The sequence below is a fragment of the Cottoperca gobio genome, chromosome 11 (genome assembly GCF_900634415.1).
Source record: "Cottoperca gobio chromosome 11, fCotGob3.1, whole genome shotgun sequence".
Taxonomy (NCBI): Eukaryota; Metazoa; Chordata; class Actinopteri; order Perciformes; family Bovichtidae; genus Cottoperca; species Cottoperca gobio.
Window position 1 is genome coordinate 9,450,769 of NC_041365.1, and position 21,790 is coordinate 9,472,558.

The following is a 21,790-nucleotide window of genomic DNA, read 5'->3' on the forward strand; positions in this document are numbered from 1 at the left end:
TTAATCAGAAGCTGCTGTATTTAGCAGCCATTTATCAACACAATGGTCTCTCCTACTGTTCACTGCCGCACACATTTCCTCTTTATCACAGTACAATGTCGTGAACTGAGCTCAGATTCCTCTTGAATGGGGTCTTTACTCAGTCAACCAAAGGCTAACTAGCTAATTAGCTCTCAGGCTACCTGCTGTGTGTGCCCTTGAGGAAGACAGTGGTTTACTACCAGGGAGGGAGTGCACACTTTTGGACAATGAATGTGTGTTTGATTCTGTGTAAGTGTGTGTGTCAATGTGTGCTAGATGCCTGCCTGTGTGGATGCATGTAATGCATTGCAAACTACAACTTCTATAATAAACATATCAACACTTCTCTGAAAGTTTTAGTAAAAAATTAAACATATTATCATGCTCATAAATGTAGAACATGACGCAGATCTGTTGTAGTGGATTGTGTTAGATTGTGTAAGTGTACCTAATATAGTGGACAGAGGGGTTTAGTCAAATGTTTCCTTATTAAACTGGTGGACCGCTGTAAAAAAAACTTGGAGATGATTTACAGGAGTCAAGTCAATTTTATTTATAAAGCCCAATACCACAAATTTGCCTCAAGGGGCTTAACAGCCTGTATATCACATGGCACCCTCTGTCCTTTGACACTTGATTTAGATAAGGAAAAACTCCACCAAAAAAAACCTTTAACGGAGTGAAAAGGAAAAACACATTATATATATATATATATATATATATATATATATATATATATATATATATATATATCAATGAAATAGCTTCTATTATACCTTGTTCTATGAGTATATTAGCAAAATCCATAGAAATAAAGGTCTAAAGGTTGAATTTGAAGTGTTTGACATTTTATTAGTCATAATAATGTACAACTCCATTGTAGAATGGAATTCTGGGTCTGGAGTTCTAGAACCTCATCACGTGTTCTCATTCTCTCTCCGGAACTGAACAAACCTGTTGAGACTTGTGAGACAAGCTGAGAAAAAGCTCTCATAATTACAAAATCAAGATGAGCGACCAAGGCAAGTCTTCAAACGAGCCAAGCTCGGTGTTCAACGATCTCCGTCTGAAAGGAGAATTTTGCGACGCAGTCATCAAAGTCGAGGATGTCGAATTTCAAATTCACAGAGTGGTCCTCTGTAGATGCAGTCCTTATTTCCTGTAAGTTGATTATCTGATATCAAGGGGAAGCTGATACATTTATATCCTTCAAATGAGCAGATAATAATTGCAAAGTGACAGAGGGACAGACCAATCACAATACGTAATGAGATTCATTCATGGACCATTTGTGATAAAAACGGGTTTGACATAGAAGAGAGGTTATTTAACATCTGCTGGACTGATAACGATACTGAGTATTGGATCGGTGTATCCCTAAAATGTCCTCAGAATATTATAATATTTGTGCCATACAGTGTCTTGGGTTCATCAGTGTTTTGGTTTAAAGCTATGTGTACACTGGGAAAGATCCTTTATATCGGTCATATTTCCCTCTTGCTGCTGTTTTGAAGATACTGCTGCAAGTTTTTACAGTTATTATCAGTGTGAACTTTGAATTCAGTTTATTTTAAATCCTCTACTTTGTGTTCACCCTGACCCACAGAGCCCTCTTCAGACGCTGGTCAACTCCAGACCAAAGAGTCTTTGACATACCCGGCCTGTCCCCTGGCATGATGGAGGTTATCATTGAGTTTGCATACAATGGCTCTGTTTCTGTGACGAAGCAGAATGTGCAGGAGCTGCTGCTTGCAGCCGATCAGCTCACTGTAATGGACATTGTTCACACTTGCTGCAACTTCCTGGGGGAGCAGCTCTGCCCAAAGAACTGCATCGGCATCTTTCAGTTCACCAACATCTGCTGCTGCTCCGAACTGCAGCGCAAGGCCTTCCACTATATCATTGATCACTTTGAGGAGGTTGTTTCCTCTGAAGAGTTCCTGGAGCTCTCTGTGCAGGAAATCTCTGACATCATTGATAGAGACGACCTCAATGTTAGAAAAGAGAGTACTGTGTTTGAGGCCATCCTTCGCTGGATCACCAATTTACCTGAAGAACGAAAAGTACACATCGCTGTACTTTTGTCTAAGGTATGATAACTTTCTGACACTACATTCAGCTTAGATTCTCATCTTCAGCAGAAGTAAGGGTCAACACAATCAGCCACCACATTTGAGTCCAAAATCAAGTCCAGCTGAGTTAAAGGGTGCTTTCACACCTGTAGTTCTAATAATTCAGATTGTGTTCAGACTTATTTATTACCTGTCAGTCCATTTGACTGACAGGTTTTCTGATTTTTTGGCGATTGACATCCTTTAATATCAGCACTACCTGGACAGACTTACACGTTGTTTCTGAGCTTTTTAAGGAATTGTTGACAATAACAGAACAACAGAATATCACCCGTCTTTAAAGATGGTATTTTGAGTATGAATTAGTCTCAGTTAAAATAAATATGAAATGGCAGCAGAGGTCCAGTCCATTAAGTTAAATTCAAAGATTCTGTTTTTCTCTGCGTAGGTACGACTGGGCTTGACAAGTATGAACTACATGAGGAACAATGTGATGTCCAATGAGCTGGTGACTAACAACATTGAGTGCCAGCCCATAGTTAAAGAAGCCAGTGAAACTATTTTTCACATCATGACAAACAGGCACAATGTATTTGGTCTCAGCCACCCTCTCGCCCGTCCTCGCCTGCCTAATGCCATCCTGTTGGCCATTGGAGGCTGGAGTGGCGGCGATCCAACTAACGGCATAGAGGCGTACGATATCCGCACTGACTACTGGATCAACGTGTCAAACAGTCACGAGCGTCCCCGTGCCTATCACGGCACTGCTTTCCTCAATAAGAATGTCTACTGTGTTGGGGGCTTTGACAGAGTGGAGCATTTCAACAGCGTGCGCAGGTTTGACCTCAGCACACGCACCTGGCACGAGGTGGCATCCATGTACTGCCGCCGCTGCTATGTGAGCGTCACTGTGCTGAACGGGTACATCTATGCCATGGGAGGTTATGATGGGCATACCCGACTCAACACTGCAGAGCGCTACAGGCCCGAGACCAACCAGTGGAGTCTTATTGCACCCATGCACGAGCATAGGAGCGACGCCAGCTGCACAACACTCCACAACAAGGTGGGTGAAGTGAAAGAGCAGCTGGGAATAATTCAGCAGAGTAACAGAGAGTTGTATGATGGAGACTCATTTGATGTTCTATCTGTTTGAAACAAGAGTGTAAGGCTTATTGTGAAGAGAACCAAACTATAAGATAAAGGCCAAGGTCCATAATTAGTGTTTGACCTTTTGCAGTTATGTTGAAGTAAGTGGAATAATTGGCCAAAGGGAAGTGTCAGACTAAAGGTCTTAAGCAACTGAAGAATTTATGATGTTGTGTACATGGAAGTGTTAAGAGATGTGTATAGCAGTATTACATCCTGCAGTTAATTTGTGTGAGGATGGTGTAAGCAGAAAGGTCAACATGTTGAACATTTATGCATGAACTAGTTATTATATGTATGGCGCCGGTTTGTAATTTCTCACATAAAGCTAACTAGTTGATTTACTGTAATCACATTTTAAACAGTTTGAATATACCTTGTCTTAACCTTAACAAAAAAATAATTTAAAGAAACATTGGCATGTTAATATACAGTATTAGATTAAGACCCCCCAAGCCAAATTGGAATTGCTCTACAACAATATAATGGTGACTTTGTTCTCAGTTACCTGAACATGTGTTTTGCATTATTGTACTGCAGTTTCTTAATACCCAACACTTATATTCTTATAGGTGATAAGGCAACTAGTTTATCAGTCCAATCAATGTTTTTGTTGTTTTTCACAAGATTCTGAGTCTCAGTTGTATTTCACTAATTATCTTACAGTAGTGTTGAAATATGTTTGTATTATTTATTACCAGTTGAAGCCAAGAAAAGAGCAACATTCCCTTAAGCTCCTCCTGTTCTCCCCAGGTTTACATTTGTGGTGGTTTCAATGGAAACGAATGCCTGCAGTCGTCTGAATGTTACTGCCCAGAAACCGACCAGTGGACAATAATTAGCCTCATGAACTCCCGGCGCAGTGGCATTGGCGTCATTGCATATGCAAACCATGTCTATGCAGTAAGAACATGAAACACTGCTGCGCTCACATAACACACAAACTGTGTGAAGTGTAAAAAGAGTCAGTTATATATTTTCTAGACTCAGAGACATGTTTAGGTTAAGGTGTTCTTTCTTGCGAGGGTGTGGAGAAACCGGAAATCTCCATTTAATTATTTGACCCATTATTTTACTTTTCCTTCCGAAGGTTGGTGGCTTTGATGGCACCACCCGTCTGCGCAGCGCTGAGGCCTACAACCCCTGGAGCAACACCTGGCACGAAGTGTCCCCCATGTTGACCCCCCGCAGCAACTTCGGCATCGAAGTGCTCGAAGATCGGCTCTTTGTTGTCGGGGGCTTCAACGGCTTCACCACCTCCTATAACGTCGAGTACTACGATGCAACAACTGATGAGTGGTCTGAAGCCTGTGACATGGAGATTTTCCGCAGCGCCCTGAGCTGCTGTGTGGTGTCTGGGCTCCCCAACATGGCCGAGTACACTGTCCCTCGTGACACCCTGACACTTTCATGTTTGGATGATGTGTCTGTGGAGTCTTTGGAGACAGGACTGTCTGTCGAACGCTCCTGAACAGTGCCCTGTGCCACCATGAAATAAAGTTCCTATGCATTAAAATGCTGCTACTCCAGAGATTTCTTTAACTACTTCAGTGTGGGAAGTTGTAAGTTGTGTGCTATGTGAGGAGAGTGCTGTGTCTAACGTGCAGACACAGGTTGTGATCCAAAGTGCAACAACCATTGCAACAATAATCCCTAAATTTGATAAAGTAACCCGCACCCTCCTGCAGCCAACTGTCCACCATAACATCAAGGACAGGATCAACGCTGTTAGCAGGATAATCAGCATTTATTTTATGAAAACTAAAATATTAAACTGTTGGCTGTTATCTGGTAAATGTGTATGCAAGCCCGTCTGTCCATGAGCCCCGCCGAAGATATTTTTAGAGTGCGATATGCCACTATGGTATTTATATTTTGTTGTTTTCAATATTCTTTTGTAGCACTCATTGGTTGTACAGCTTTTACAGTATAGTTTATTGTTCCCCTTGAATGGAGCAGTGACCCTCCTAAGAAATAAGTAATGGGTCACTTTACACAGACAAATTGAGACAAATACATAATATTGCATCACTGACTGACGAGAAAGACAATCAGTGGAGGAGTGAAAGAGATAAGGAAGGACAATAGAGTGATAGAGAATGAAAAAAAGAAAGAGGGAGAGAAACAGGAAAGATTCAGTCAGAAGAATATAAGTTGGTGCTGTTACTTGGCTTTCTGGTTGATGTCAAGGACAGGGTGTTCCACAATCTCCTCCAACTAAATTTGGACAAAACTGGGATTATTCAGGGGGAAGAAAAGCTTGAATGACTTCAGTCTGTCCTTCTCTGTTTTGCCGCATGCACCCCCTCCCCCCTCTCTCTCCCTCTCTTAATCTCTCTCTTCCTCTCTTTCCCTCCTCTCTATTCTATCTTTTTTGGCTTTCTCTTTATCTCACAGACAAAGCATTGGTTGCTTGTTTTTGGGCAGAGTCACCTTGAGTGAGTTGTCTTTGTGTTTTTTGGGACATCGGCATAGGAAAGTATAGTATGAATGTGTTCACTTGACAAGTGTTTATACTGTATCTTTTTTTATATCAGAGGAAGGGAAGGAACAATGTTCCCTCTCATTCACTTAAAGCATGACTGGACTCAAATTTTGGCTCAAATTTCTGACCTCTGAAAACATTTTAAAGTTAAAAAGAAGGTAGACACCCATTTGTGGCTTCTTCTGAGAAAAGAAAAGAAAAAGTATTACATGTTTTTCTGATTAAAGAAATAGCGCGGCTGCTTTGTTGATAATATTCTTTAGTCTTGAATGATTTTCAGGCTTTGTGAGTTTATTCATGAGGTCAGTACTGTATTTCTCACTAAAAACATCTCAACACATGAAGGCAAAGCAAGATGAGTGGCGTTGACATCGTAGTGTCGCTATGACTCAGCAGTATCCACCCTGACGAGCCTCACAGGCAAAGCAGAGGGATGGCACAGACTTTTAAATGTTTATCAGGTTTATTTCTCTAATGTCCTTCTTAAGGAATAGATAAAAACATATGAAATGTGGATTTAACACATAACAGATAACAAACTCTTTTTCTGTCTTTTATCGAGCTTGTGTTACTTGGCTCTATGTAGGCAGTTTACCAGAGCATCTTTTAGATAAAGGTTCTCAATTTTTAAATAACATGCTGCAAACATCAAATCAAATCAAATCAAATTTATTTGTATAGCCCAATATCACAAATGATACATTTGTCTCAGTGTGCTTTACATACTGTACAGGTTACGACACCCTCTGTCCTTAGACCCTCGCATCGCACAAGGAAAAACTTCCTAAAAGAAACCCCATAATTAAAGGGGGAAAAATGGAAGAAACCTCAGGGAGAGCAACTGAGGAGGGATCCCTCTCCCAGGACGGACAGACGTGCAATAGATGTCGTGTGTACAGGATAAACAACATAGTACAAATACAACATTTGACAAAAATTATGTTGTGTTGGAAAAAAAAATAGAAAGTTTGGATGAATCCAGGAAAATGTCAATAAGGCTTCCTGGTGTCCAGCAGGACCAGGGCAGCAGGCGCTGTCACGATTGATGATCCTGACGTAAACTTTATCAGTGGCAACCTGCCACATGAGAGACACAGAAACTCCGGGGATAATACCCCAGATGCTGTGTTAGTAACATACATTTACATAAATGCATACAGATAGAGAGGGACAAGAAGGGAGAAGAAGAGAGGGGAGGGATGGGAGGAGAGAGGAAGAGAAGGAAGAGAGCAGGGAGGTGTCCCCCGGCAGTCTAAGCCTATAGCAGCATAACTAGGGGCTGATCCAGGGCAAACCTGAGCCAGCCCTAACTATAAGCTTTATCAAAAAGGAAAGTCTTTAGCCTACTCTTAAATGTGGAGAGTGTGTCTGCCTCCCGAACACAAACTGGAAGCTGGTTCCACTGGAGAGGAGCTTGATAGCTGAAGGCTCTGGCTCCCATTGTACTCTTAGAGACTCTAGGAACCACAAGTAACCCTGCAGTCTGGGAGCGTAATGCTCTAGTTGGTTTATAAGGTACTATGAGATCTTTAAGATATGCTGGAGCCTGACCATTAATTGATTTATAAATCAGGAGAAGGATTTTGAATTCTATTCTGTATTTTACCGGGAGCCAGTGCAGAGCAGCTAATACAGGAGTAATATGATCCCGTTTCCTTGTTCTAGTCAATACACGTGCCGCTGCATTTTGGATCAACTGAAGAGTCATAAGCGACTTTTTGGGACAACCTGATAACAATGAGTTGCAGTAATCCAGCCTTGAAGTAACAAATGCATGGACTAGTTTTTCTGCATCATTTTGAGACAGGATGTGTCTTATTTTTGCAATGTTACGTAGATGAAAGAAGGCAGTCCTTGAGATTTGTTTTATGTGGGAGTTAAACGACAGATCTTGATCAAAGATGACGCCAAGATTCCTTACAACATAAAAATGTTGGAACCTTTACAGTCTACACTACATGTATGAAAGGGGCTCATGTATGCATGTGTTTGTCCTGAGAATATGACGCAAAAGTCTTATACAAATACAGGCCGGCAATCCCAACTGTTACACCGCCCACACGTACACACACACTTTGGGGAGAAGCCCTGACATGCACAAAGCACTGGGGTTTTAAAAAAATTATTATCTATAGTTGCTTGGCTGATGGTCGATGTTCTAAAAGCCCTGTGCAATACAACTTTAATAGGACTGGCAACAGGGAACACACACACACACACACACACACACACACACACACACACACACACACACACAGAGCCATTTTCTCTTCCCTTATTTGCAATGTCTGGTTTCTCTGTCTCCTCCACTTTCTGTCTCTGTTTCTCCTTTGTCTGTCTGGGGGGTAACAGTAAAATACATGCTTCTCGCTTATGAAACCAGTGAAAAACACACAACCAGTTATTGTTCTGTGTGAGCAACTATCAGCGAACTGACAGTTGACACAGAATTAGTGCTTCACAGTTAGATCATGATATTAACAGTGTGTATTTATGCTTGTGTACATGAGGAGATGTATATTTCAGTGTGTGTGTGCCCTACATATTGTGTGGTCTGTTTAGATTAATCCAAACATACTGTACTATGCTATGTTTCAGTATGTGCCATGTGACTATATGTGAGGTAAATAGAGGGAGAGTGTGTGTGTGTGTGTGTGTGTGTGTGTGTGTGTGTGTGTGTGTGTGCGTGTGTGTGTGTGTGTGTGTGTGTGTGTGTGTGTGTGAGTGTGTGTGTGTGTGTGTGTGTGTGTGTGTGTGTGTGTGTGTGTGTGTGTGTGTGTGCAGCGCCTGAGGGCTTTGTTCTGTACTGGTGCAATAAAAGACACATTAGAGAAGGAGAGAGATTACAAAAAGAAAAAAAAAACATTATCACCCATAAATGGTGTTTTTTTTCTCTCAGATAAAAAACAATAAATCTGTGTGGGTGTGAGAAGCAACAGAGCAGAGTTTCTCATGATGCATCTGCCTGGAAATACAACGATTTACAGCAACATACATTTTTTAAGGAATTTGACATTCAGTTCTTTGTAACGTACTGAGGCAAAACAACATTTCACAGCTTCAAATGTACTGTTCACTGTCCTGCGAGAGCTGTGACACACTGTCGGTCGCATCAGACGAAAAAAGAAATATCAGAGGAAGTCTGTAAAGAAAGATCTGGAGGATGAAGAGGTAAGAAGAGGAGGATGGTGGTTTATAGATAAGGGAGGGAGGACATAGTGGAAGAGAAAAAAAAGAGGGTTTGTGTGTGTGTGTATTGAGTGGAGGGTGGAATCAATTTCATGCTTAACACCTGTCTCGCCCTCACAGTGTGTGTTTGTGTGCGTGTGTGTGTGTGTGTTATAGAGGGGATGAACAGACAATAGTTTCCCAATTGGAAAGGATTCAATTTATACCCAATCTATCCTCTGCCTCCCTCTCTTTCTGACACAGACACTCACACACAATAAGACAGCTCTTACGCTCCCTTTTGACCTCTATATGACCTCTGTCTGTTTCCTGTTACCTGCGTGTCAGTCATACGACATCACACTGCTCTGCTTTAGCTCACAGTTACCCCCTTGTTCACTATCCAACAGTTGCACTGAAGGATAAGCCCATTTTAAATAAACCCACAGGTTAGACAAACTTATTTGGAGGAGAAAATGGTTAAAATGTATTACCGAAACTGTTGTTTTAACCATCCATCGCGTTGTATTACAAAAACTGGATACTGGCTGCAGTCATTCCAGTAAAAATAACTCTTTTCCTGGTTTGCTCATGTTGCCCAGCACATGTGCATTAGTGTCTCTTGATCCGAAGCTGTCAGCTCCTTCCATAGACTTTACATTGAGATGACGTCACACACACACAAAACTATAGGTTTTATACTGTAGTCTTTAAGGAAAGTATTACATATATTAAACCTGTATGGTTTCAAAATGCATGATACACAGAGTAATGATTGATCTTTGTTATGCAGGCTGCTGGGGACTTTAAGTTGCAGTGGTTTGGTCACTAGGAAAATTAAAAGCAGGGCTGACTCGACACATAGCACCCAGCTCTCTTACATCCATGCACATTACAGGCTTGGACCTATTGACTGGCTGTAGTTGTTCTCTGTGTTTTCTTGCAGAATGAGTGATTATTTCGAACATTTTGGATTTTGCTTTCAAAATAAAGTAGTTTAGACTATTTGGCTTATTTACAATCTGTCTGACTGCGTACTCCTTCTTCTACTACTGCTATTTCTGTATGTTATTTAGAATTAATCACTCCTTTGTTGCTCTTCTTGAACCTTCTCCCTATTCCCCCATTTTTCCTGATTCAAATTTAGGGTCTAAGAACATAGGGTGTCATATGTCTGCCTATGTGTTGTGCTGCTGATACTGTTCCATTTATTTTTCATTCTGTACTGAAAACAAATTCCAGTGACTCTTGTCATGTGGCCACTGAAGTGAAGTGAACCCTGATGCCCACTGAGACTGTGATTTTGGGCTATATAAATACAAGTGACTTGAGTTAACTTAACTTAACTTATCTTGCTCCATATCTCCATGCGCAGATCTCAGGAAACATAGGCGACAGAAATGATGGCCCAATCTATGAAAAAAAAAAATATATATATATTACCCTTTCATCATGAGAATTATTAAACTTCAGAGTCAAATGATCTTGCTAAGCTAAACTCACTGCAGTGTTGTTACAGGATTTCGTCATCCTCCAACCCTCAGCAGACTTGCAACCAGGGAAAGGCTTCTCTATTCAGGCCGTCTGTGCAACAGCCTCCCTTGACAACCCGGGAGGTCAAACCACTGTCACTCACGGTGATAGAGAGAGAGAGAGAGAGAGAGAGAGAGAGAGAGAGAGAGAGAGAGAGAGAGAGAGAGCGCAAAGTGAATATACAGAGGGGAGATAAGTAGAGAAAGAGGGAGAGTGAAAAGAAAGGGCACATACAAAAAGGGAAGTGGTAGGAGAAGAGATGAGAATCCAAATGAATCTTCTTCACCCAACGGACAGACTGTCAAGCTCTGTGCGTGTGTGTGTCTGTGTGTGTTTGTGTGTGCGTGTGTGCGTGTGTGTCTGTCTTACCTACTAATTGAAATGCGATGAGGTGTGAAACACCCCTTTAAAAGACCTATCACCGTGTGTGAAGCTAAATGTGTGTTCTTCGGGGGTTATACGTGCATGTGTGTGTGCAATGCATATCAACTCCTTTTGACCATAGATACAATAAAGTGTGTGTGTGTGTGTGTGTGTGTGTGTGTGTGTGTGTGTGTGTGTGTGTGTGTGTGTGTGCGTGCGTGCGTGCGTGTGTGTGCGTGTGCGTGCGTGTGTGCGTCTGTGCGTGTTAAATGCAAATGTGTGCCATACTCAAGTAGAGATGTACCTGTTTGCATGCAACCTGTTTGTAGCAATTAAATTCATGCATAAGGGCGATAAACAAATATGTTTGTGTGAGTGCAACAAAATATGTATCACTCAAGTAAATTAGCATGTTTGTCCACTTGCAAATGACAATAAAGTGTGAAAACGTGGCACTTCTGTGTTTGTGTGTGTGTGTGTGTGTGTGTGTGTGTGTGTGTGTGTGTGTGTGTGTGTGTGTGTGTGTGTGTGTGTATGTGTGCGTGTGTGTGTGTGTATGTGTGCGTGTGTGTGTGTGTGTGTGTGCATGTGTGTGCTCTTGTTAAGGAGCCATTTGGAGCTCAGGTTAAGTTTCGTCAGCACCTCCTGACACTTCTTTCCTCTTCACTGCCTCTCTGACTTCCACCATCTTTTCTCCATCTCTGTCTCTTCCTCTGCCTGTCTTCTCTCCTCTCATCCTTTATTCTCTCTTTCATTCCTCTCCTCTCTGCACTACACTGTCTTTTACCTGTTTCATTGGAAGTGAGTAAGATGTTTCAGTTGGAAAATATACACAAAAACTGATCTTATGAAATCACTGTATGCAGGATATTTAATACAGCAGAAATGACAGTCAGTGCAATTAGTTTGTATTATGCAGCCTGTATGAGTTGTCACGTAACAGTGGGAATATTTTGGTTAAATACGAAAACAGTATTTGATGTGGTAATTGATGATATTCATCCGCAGCACAGTCCTCTAGAAGTGTGTGTGTTTGTGAGTGCTTGTTCTATTTAATAAACACTACACTTACAAAAATAAATATGTGTTTGGTGTGTGTGAATGTGACTGCATTGCAAAAAAATGTAATTTCATCTGTGTGTTGAGAGTATGAATGAGTTTATGTCCATACTTGCCTACCTACAGCCTTTGTGCTGCAGGTGTTTGCATATAGATATTTGTGTGTGTGTGTGTGTGTGTGTGTGTGTGTGTGTGTGTGTGTGTGTGTGTGTGTGTGTGTGTGTGTGTGTGTGTATGAGAAGCCCTCTATATTGTTCCTATCAGATTAGTGAACCGTGATATTACACTCGAAGCCTATATACATATTCATCCATTTGCTCAGACACTGAAAGTCACTTGCCCTCTACGGCCCTATTAAAATGACACTGTGATAGTATCAAGCATAAATATCCATATTTTTAAAACATATACATACAGATTTTTTTAGTTCAGAGAGGTAAACATGCCCATGGGCTAGAAGGTGTCACAGCAGTTGTGCCTGCACAAACAACCAGCTCAAGACAAAACATTTCAATCTCTCATTCATTTCATTGTTATCTCTTTAAACTGAGTAATTATCAAAGGTTTTAGATCTTAAATCATGCAAATACATACCTGCAGTCATATCATTCCTGTGTCCAAATACTTACAACTAATTAAATATGTACTCTTGTGCTGCACAGTCATTCTTATACTGTCAACATAATACTAATCGTTTTGTAAAACCAAAAAAAGCCAACCTAAGAATAACATGAGGTAATGTTTCCAGCAAGTGCGTCAACACAAAACTGTACGTAATTTGTAATTGAATGACTTACATAATGTATAAGTCATTTCTGATCTGATGCCCTAATCTGCAGGGCGACATTATTTGTTAGTCCCGTTCAAAAAAGTAACAAATCACTGCTGTTTTTCTTAAATCTGATACCAACATGTTTAAGGTTTGTTTAGGTTTAGGCAGAAAAAAACCAACCCTGTTGACTGTTGGTAGGAAACAGGAGGCGGAGAGTGTGCTCCCATTTGTTGAACCCTCCATCCTTTGTGGCTCTATAATAAAGTATCCCAACTTCCTCCTTTGCTCCTGATGGACAAGAGTCATTCTGTTGTTTTTCCTGGGAGTGCAGTCTCACAGTTTCTGGAGGAAAGTATTTTTGAAACATCAAGCTTCATGGTTCTTACAGCATCTCCGTATGCCATTTATTTGATGAATTTTCTCTGCGAGTCTGACAAGATATATGGTGAGATTTTAAGCTATTTTAAAACACATCATATTGTTAGTTGACAACATGGATCTTACTGCAAACTACTTGTAGACTCCAATGGGCTGTGAAAGAGTTTTGGAAGATGCAGAATTGAATCCACTGGGATATCCTCATTCGGTAAAGAAGATATATACTTTTTTAACCAAAGCTAAGGACTCCTCTTAACCTGTACTCAAAGCATCCCCTCCCATCTTTGCAGATCACGCAGATCACGCAGAACGAGCCCTTTTCCCATTATTTTACACCTCAATATGTGATATCAAATATGAATAAATATGAGACAAATCACCTGAGAGCACCTAAAATTAATTTCCTTGTGGGATGAGTTTTTTGTTTTGTTTTAACCACAGGGGATCTTACTGGTGTGAAGACACATCTTAGTCAGTGATAGTAAAATCAAAGATTGCTTTGGTACAAGATACTAACTCATAAAAGTGAAGGGAAGAATATGTTCTGTTTTAGTCATAAAAAAAAACTCTTTTCATCCAGATTATTAAAGGTCCGAAATAGTGGACTGTCTTAAAGTAATGGTGCTTACTGTGTAGGTTGGAGTTTCAAACGCTTTCTGCTTCATGAATGATTTAAGGCGAAAACTACATAGGGGACAATGTATGAACTATTTATACCCATCACCTGCTGAAGGCTTAAAGGTCAGACATCGTGGGAAACAGGAATTAGCATATGTAAATTCTTTGAAACAATAAATAAAATATTATCTATCACTTTTCTTGCCTCATTTTCTCTCATTTTCTTTTTCTTCCTCTGTCTCATGCATGCAGATAAAGTCATTTTATTTGTTTGTTTCTAATAAGTTATTGTGTTACAGCAGCTATTCTATCTCTGGTTCAAGAATATATTCATAATAGAATTCAGTTGGTTAACATCTTAAATTGACATGACATGTAACAACACATTTATTCTTCATTTATAAAGTTTGATACATGTAAACAAGACCACAAACACACTGGTCACACACTGCAGCGATATGAGTTGGATTAATTTAGTTGAATATTTGTGCGGTATAAATGCTCTCCTCCAATGTGCATATATAACTAGTTAACTAGGATAACTAGTTGTGTTTAAAGCATACATACATGAGGTCATAATATGATATTTCTAATAACATGACTAAGATTCTACAGCTAGCAGCTCTGTGAGCCTGCATAGTGGTGCTCTTAGCTAAATGCTAACATCAGCATGCTGACATGCTAACGATAAGAAGGTATAATGTTTACTGTCTTCACCATCTTAGTTAAGCATGTTAACATGCATTAGAGAAAAAGTCAGGAGATCACCAAAGTGATTACAATTTATCTTGAGACTGACATACTGTAGGTACGATATGTGAAAGATTTCACAATTTGAGATTTCAATCCAAACCACAAATGTGAACCTGCTTTTGGCTTAGTCTAGAGGAAAAGTCAGGGGAGTCAATACGATACATCCTCTGGGGAACATGCATGTCTGTACAACATTTCATGGTGATATTTGTATGTATCCATTCTGATTTAAAGATTTTACAATGAAAAGATGTAGTGAACTCTTCCGCTGTAGATGTCAACAAGTACTGGTTGTGTAGGTAAAACTCTGTACACACAACATTTCTAATTTCTATAATGTATTTCCTCTTTGATTAAACCTAACTGTGATGCTCCATCTGTTGCAGCGGATCCAAACAGGCTGCTGTAATGTAATGTAGAGTATAACACAAAGAGAAATAATGCTAGTATGGATTTCATAGATGTTTGTACAAAAACAACACACACACACACACACACACACACACACACACACACACACACACACACACACACACACACACACACACACACACACACACACTGACAGTTGCTATTATAGCTAGGATGCCTTTTTTCAGGTCCAGTGAATATTAGAATTAGTATCATTAGTGGACCAAAGGCAATATAAGAAAATCAATATCTTTAGTAAGAGGAGAAAATCAATCACCTTTTAATAGAAGGTCGTTCGTCTTTTGGTGAAGTACTGGCAGATGGTAGACAATCACAGTCAATGGGATCCTATACATGTGGCCAATAGTGATCTAAGTTACTGTGTTATGGAGACTTAACTCTAATCATTGGTGAGAGCATGTGATGGTTAGTCGTGCTAAAAACACTAAATTAGCTAAAGCTAATGTGGTTAAAGTTGGTGAACTGTGTATATGGGATTTAAGATTTAAATATCCATGTCAAGATCTGAACCTAATGTGTGCTAACACACGTTCAACCTTATCTCCTACAAAGTTACATTCCCATACATTGCTTTCTTAATTATGTTTTGACGTATTTTCCCGTGGATAACAGTTGCTGTTTTAAACACATGGCTAACGTAATTTTAAACAAAACAACAACGCATTAAAACTACTTGGTCAAAGCAGAAAATAATTACATTTGTAACATTAATGATCCTGTGGGCCCACCACTCATGGGAAAAACCGCTGGGGTCGGGTGCGCTGTCACACGGGTGGCAGTGATGGTCAGGGACCTCGACGGACCAGACCCGGGCAGCAGAGGCTGGCTCTGGGGACGTGGAATGTCACCTCTCTGTGGGGGAAGGAGCCGGAACTAGTGCGGGAGATGGATCGCTACCAGTTGGATCTGAGTATTCTGCCTTCTTGGAGACCCTGAATGGAGCCCTGCAGGGGGCTCCAGTAGGGGACTCCGTAGTCTTGCTGGGAGACTTCAACGCACACGTGGGAAACGATGGAGACACCTGGAGAGGCGTGATTGGGAGGAAGGGCCTCCCTGATCTAAACCCAAACGGTCGTTTGTTGTTGGACTTCTGTGCTAGTCATGGAATGGCCATAACAAACACCATGTTCGAACATAAGGATGCTCATAAGTGCACGTGGTACCAGAGCACCCTAGGCCAAAGGTAAATGATCGATTTCGTAATCGTATCATCTGATCTGAGGCCGCATGTTTTGGACACTCGGGTGAAGAGAGGGGCGGAGCTGTCGACTGATCACCATCTGGTGGTGAGTTGGATCAAAGGGTGGGGGAAGACTCTGGACAGACCTGGTAAACCCAAACGGGTAGTGCGGGAGAACTGGGAACGTCTAGGAGGAAGCCCCTGTCCTGGGGATCTTTAACTCACACCTCCGGCGGAGCTTTTCAGCCATCAGAGGTTGGGGGCATTGAACCTGAGTGGGCGATGTTCAAAACCTCTATTGCTGAAGCTGCGGTGATGAGCTGCGGTCTCAAGGTCTTAGGTGCCTCAAGGGGCGGTAACCCTCGAACACGTGGTGGACCCCGGTGGTCAGGGAAGCCATCCGACTGAAGAAGGAGTCCTTCCGGGGTTGATGAGATCCGTCCAGAAATGCTGAAGGCTTTGGGTGTTGAGGGGCTGTCTTGGTTGACACGCCTCGTCAACATTGTGTGGAAGTCTGGGACCGTGCCTAGGGGTTGGCAGACCGGGGTGGTGGTTCCCCTATTTAAAAAGGGGGACCAGAGAGTGTGTGCCAACTACAGGGGTATCACACTTCTCAGCCTCCCTGGTAAAGTCTACTCCAAGGTATTGGAAAGGAGGGTTCAGCCGGTAGTTGAACCTTTGATTGAAGAGGAACAATGCGGATTCCGTCCTGGTCGTGGAACAACAGACCAACTCTTTACTCTTGCAAGGATCCTGGAGGGGGCCTGGGAGTACGCCCATCCGGTCTACATGTGTTTTGTGGATCTGGAGAAGGCGTATGACCGGGTCCCCCGGGTGATACTGTGGGAGGTGCTGCGGGAGTATGGGGTGAGGGGGTCACTTTTGAGGGCCATCCAATCCCTGTATGCCCAAAGCGAGAGTTGTGTCCGGATACTCGGCAGTAAGTCGGACTTGTTTCCAGTGAATGTTGGCCTCCGCCAGGGCTGCGCTTTATCACCAATCCTGTTCTTGATTTTCATGGATAGGATATCGAGGCGTAGTCGTGGAGGAGAGGGGTTGCAGTTCGGTGACCTGAGGATCTCATCGCTGCTCTTTGCAGATGATGTGGTCTTTATGGCATCATCGGTCTGTGACCTTCAACAGTCACTGGATCGGTTCGCAGCCGAGTTTGCAGCGGTTGGGATGAGGATCAGCACCTCCAAATCTGAGGCCATGGCTCTCAGCAGGAAACCGGTGGATTGCCTACTCCGGGTAGGGAATGAGCCATTACCCCAAGTGAAGGAGTTCAAGTACCGCGGGGTCTTGTTCGCGAGTGAGGGGACAATGGAGCGAGAGATTGGCTGGAGAATCGGAGCAGCGGGGGCGGTATTACAGTCACTTTACCGCACCGTTGTGACGAAAAGAGAGCTCAGCCAGAAGGCAAAGCTCTCAATATACCGGTCGATCTTCGTTCCTACCCTCACCTATGGTCATGAAGGCTGGGTCATGACCGAAAGAACGAGATCACGGGTACAAGCGGCCGAAATGGGTTTTCTCAGACAGGTGGCTGGCGTCTCCCTTAGAGATAGGGTGAGAAGCTCAGCCATCCGTGAGAGACTCGGAGTAGAGCCGCTGCTCCTTTACGTTGAAAGGAGCCAGTTGAGTTGGTTCGGGCATCTAGTAAGGATGCCACCTGGGCGCCTCCCTAGGGAGGTGTTCCAGGCACGTCCAGCTGGGAGGAGACCCCGGGGAAGACCCAGGACTCGGTGGAGAAATTATATCTCCTCACTGGCCTGGGAACGCCTCAGGATCCCCCAGTCGGAGCTGGAGGATGTGGCCCGGAGTAGGGAAGATTGGGGTTCCTTACTGGAGCTGCTGCCCCCGCGACCCGATCCCGGATAAGCGGTAGACGATGGATGGATGGATGGATGGACATTAATGATGTTACAGACATAAATTAAAATAAGTCAGCGTTCATTTTAACGTTTAACGTTTAACGTCTCCTGGTGAATGTCCTGTGTTCCTCCTCCTTATGCGGACATGTATTTGTGATATGTCAAGAACAAACGTAATCTGGGTTTCCCTCTAAACATAATTAACAATGCAGTTTCGTTGTATGGGAACGTATTCTTTAGGAGACCAGATTGCATGGTTAACATGGTAAACATTATACCTGCTAACTTAGCATGCTGACGTTAGCATTAGCTCAAATCCCCGTTATGCACAAGTACAGCCTCACAGAGCAGCTAGATCGGCTATAGAATCTCCGCCTGAAGGACAAATGGTTTAACAGGAGTTTAAAACCACCAGATGACACTGATAAAAAAGGCTTCTTTACAGATAGACACGGACACACACACACACACAGCACATTCAAAAACATATACACTAACCTAACATATTCTGGTTTTTCATACTATATTTGAAAAATGTTGACTCTTAGCCAAATGTTGTTAGAGAAAACATGCTGTTCAGTGTAAAGAAATTATAATAAATCAAGACACACTATGACTGGGAATGGCTGCAGTCTCTGGTGTCTTACTGTTCTCCTTTTTCTTTATACAATCTAATTGATTAAACCACACTTGCACTTCAATAAAACATGCACACACGCAATTAAATTTAAATTTCCCTTTAATTAATTTAAATGGTGGCAGCAACTCGTGAGATTGTGTAACTCATGCTGTGCATTTTCTATGCAGCATTTAGTTTTGCTTATACGGCTTATTGTGGAAGCTTGTTATGTTACTCTAGAGTTTTTGTCATTAACTTACATGGTTTTAAAGGTTTTGTATTACTGTACCATGTAAATTATAACATGCTCATTGATTGGCCACTTAGAATAGTAGAGTCGTTACTATCATCACCGGGAGTGTCATCTCATTACGTTTATTAAATCGTTAAAAAAGCATACTGTAAAACATTATTAAATTCAGATAAATATATTGTATCCAAAATGGCTTTCATCTCCATATTTAAAACCTTAATGCCTTTTTCTTTTTCTTTTTTTTACCAAAACATTGAACTGCAGGATACAGCAAATTAAAACGTGTATTTAAAAATACAAAATATTAACATTCACACATGTGCGGATACAATACATACACACATACATACATACACATACACACATTGTGTCGCAAGGTTAAAGACATTGCCCTGACATCAGCTTCCCTGTTCATGTATGAGAGCCCACACAGGCAATTATAATCACACACACACACACACACACACACACACACACACACACACACACACACACATACACACACACACACACACACACACACACACAGTCACTAGGAGATTTTGACCTCTGCACAGTCGCCATAGGGTAAAACAAGGGTGAGAGATAACGTTGTAAACAATAATAATTAGCAGTTTTTTATGCTGGAGGTAAACCATCTTAATGAATGTTTTACAAAACACTAATTAACCGTTTACCGAGTAATAAAAGCACAGAAGCCTAAAACATGATTTATTCTACTTTTATTATTTCTTATTTTATTACAGTAAATGTTTCCCAGTGTGCCCTTGCGATTTATTAGAATGATGATTTTTCAATATGCTAATGATTCATTAATACTATAGAGGTTGCTGCATTGAAGGAGTCTTTTGTAAGCTCACCAGGTCATGTGTTAAAGCCGTAAAGATCTCTCTGAAGGACTGTATGGCTTTTGTATAACAGCTACTGACATAAATAGTAGTAAATGCTTTTTCTAAAGGTTGACTCCATTGATTTTACACATAAAGGTCAGTTTACTCATCCTCAAGAGTACTGCTGTGCTTAGCCTGTGAAAACAGCTGTATAATGTCTAAAGTGGGTCTGGAGGAGCTTTGTCAAGTCTGAGCAAATAACGCTATCGAGTTACATTTTGCAAAGTAAAGCTGTTGGGATATCTTGTTTTCAGGATATTTTGTTGCATCAATTTTGACCATTATATTTTGCGTTATCATGCTAACACTGAACATGGTAAACAATATAGCTCAAAGCACCACTGCTGGGCTGTTGACTCTTAGACTTAGGGAAGTGAAATATTAAGTCATTAGAATACCACTTTAAAGCAAAGTCGGCATAGAAAGGTTTTCATCTGAAACGTTAACCATTAATAACCAAAACAAACAGCGAGTTGAAGTCCCTCCTCTTTCGGTGTCCCCCACGAGACCTTTTTTCAAAAGAAATGTGTACGATAGTACGATAGAGACAAATCCTTTTTTGATCCTTTTTTAATTGAGCCATGAATAACACATATAATGTTTTCACAATTTAAAAGATAATTTTGCAAGTCAAGAAAATCACAGTTGTCATAGTAACATTTAGTTTTGTGTGAACCCGTTTACTACATCTGTCACGCACAATATACGCCACCAACACTAGCTAGCTTGTAAGATATCCCAGCACAAATGTAACATTATCTTACCTTATGTGTTTTATCCTGCGGCTCTTGGTGTTTTTATCTGCCAGGAAATAAAAGAAGGAGCAAAACCTGCTGCTCGTTTGAATACATTCCAGTATGAAACAGAGGCGTCGTAGGGTGTGATGTCACTTACACGACTTTTGGGTGTGTAGTCTTTCTTTTTACGACAAACTGGGACTTTGATGACTTGCAAAACGATCTTTTAAATTGACAAACATCATATGCGTAATTCATGGAACAATTCAAACTGGATCAAAAAAGTATTTGTCTCTCGCCGTTATTTAGCGTACATATTTTTACCAAAATAATCTCCCATGTTGGTCCACCAAAAGGTGAAGGACTTCTTCTCGCTATAAGCAAGTTAATGTTTGTTACCACTAAAAATTGCATAAATATTAATAGTGAGTACTTGTGAAGGGTTCAAAGAAGAAAGGAATCTCAACACAACTTCTTAAACTAGTTTTTATTTAGGAAGTGAAACAAAATGCCCAGTGTTGTCTTTGTGCTTTACATTGTTTCAAACCACCGCTGGAGGTCCCAAAAAAGCCTCAGAGGAAGAACTCAAAACAAAGCAGGAAGCTCCAGAAAAAATCGTCATCATCATCATCATCATCATCATCATCATCTTCTTCGTCACTGTCACTCTATACAGATCTGTAGAAATAATCGGACTCCAAAGTCACATCAGTGCTTATTTACAAGGCCTCTTGCCACAAAATAGTTGAGTTTTCATTCACTCTTAAAAAAGGTGTGGTGAAGATGCTCTCACACAAATATGTTGAAAAATGACACACTGTGTAAAGAGTTCATTTATACCATGTGTCACTTTTAAGCATATATTCATGTGTTATTGGCGGACAACACAGCCTGTGTTACTTCAGCATCTTTGTTGTTGTTGTTACCTTTGATTCATCATTGTAGAAAAAGGAGAAAGAGGTTGTTATTTCTAAATACAAGGCATTGTCTACCTGAATCTAAACTCTTTCATTGTGCTACTATCTTTGAACAAAAAAAAAGTTGTAAGATATAATTCGTAACAGGAAGTGCTTTTATATAAGAATAGGTAAACTAGCTTGTGGCTATAGTAGGCTACAATAGTTCATAGTAGAATCTAAGTGTTTGTCGATGCACTCTGGTGCTGAAATATTGACCAAATGTCTTCTTCTCTTTCTCAACAATCCTTTTAATTGCATTGGGGATCGCCACAAGAACCTCACAACAGCCGGAGATGATAAAAAGAGAAACAACCTGAAATTTAGCAGGCGGTGTGTTAGCTCCAGGAGTCCTCACATGGAGTTTGTGAATATATGTCTTATGTAGAGCCAAAGAGCAAAACTGATCTTTTGATGGTATTTAAACTGAGAACAGAGCTCACTCATTTTGACCAACTCATAAAAGGAAATTTAATCT

General features: G+C 41.1%; 1 protein-coding gene across 1 annotated transcript; it reads left to right on the forward strand.

The window, feature by feature from the left end:
- Window positions 1-1,030: 1,030 nt before the first annotated feature.
- On the forward strand, window positions 1,031-4,713 carry LOC115016040 (kelch-like protein 10). Its single transcript, XM_029443707.1, has 5 exons — window positions 1,031-1,182; window positions 1,628-2,111; window positions 2,542-3,159; window positions 3,996-4,145; window positions 4,333-4,713. Exons 1-5 carry the CDS (start codon window positions 1,031-1,033, stop codon window positions 4,711-4,713), a joined length of 1,785 nt encoding a protein of 594 aa, XP_029299567.1.
- The last annotated feature ends 17,077 nt before the right edge of the window (window positions 4,714-21,790 follow it).

What these genes read in the sequence shown, in the direction of transcription:
- LOC115016040 (XM_029443707.1), top strand. Translation starts at nt 1,031, where the DNA reads ATGAGCGACCAAGGCAAGTCTTCAAACGAGCCAAGCTCGGTGTTCAAC. An exon ending in TCGCTGTACTTTTGTCTAAG is followed by an intron (nt 2,112 to 2,541) that starts GTATGATAACTT and finishes TTCTCTGCGTAG; the next exon opens with GTACGACTGGGCTTGACAAG. An exon ending in ATGCAAACCATGTCTATGCA is followed by an intron (nt 4,146 to 4,332) that starts GTAAGAACATGA and finishes TTCCTTCCGAAG; the next exon opens with GTTGGTGGCTTTGATGGCAC.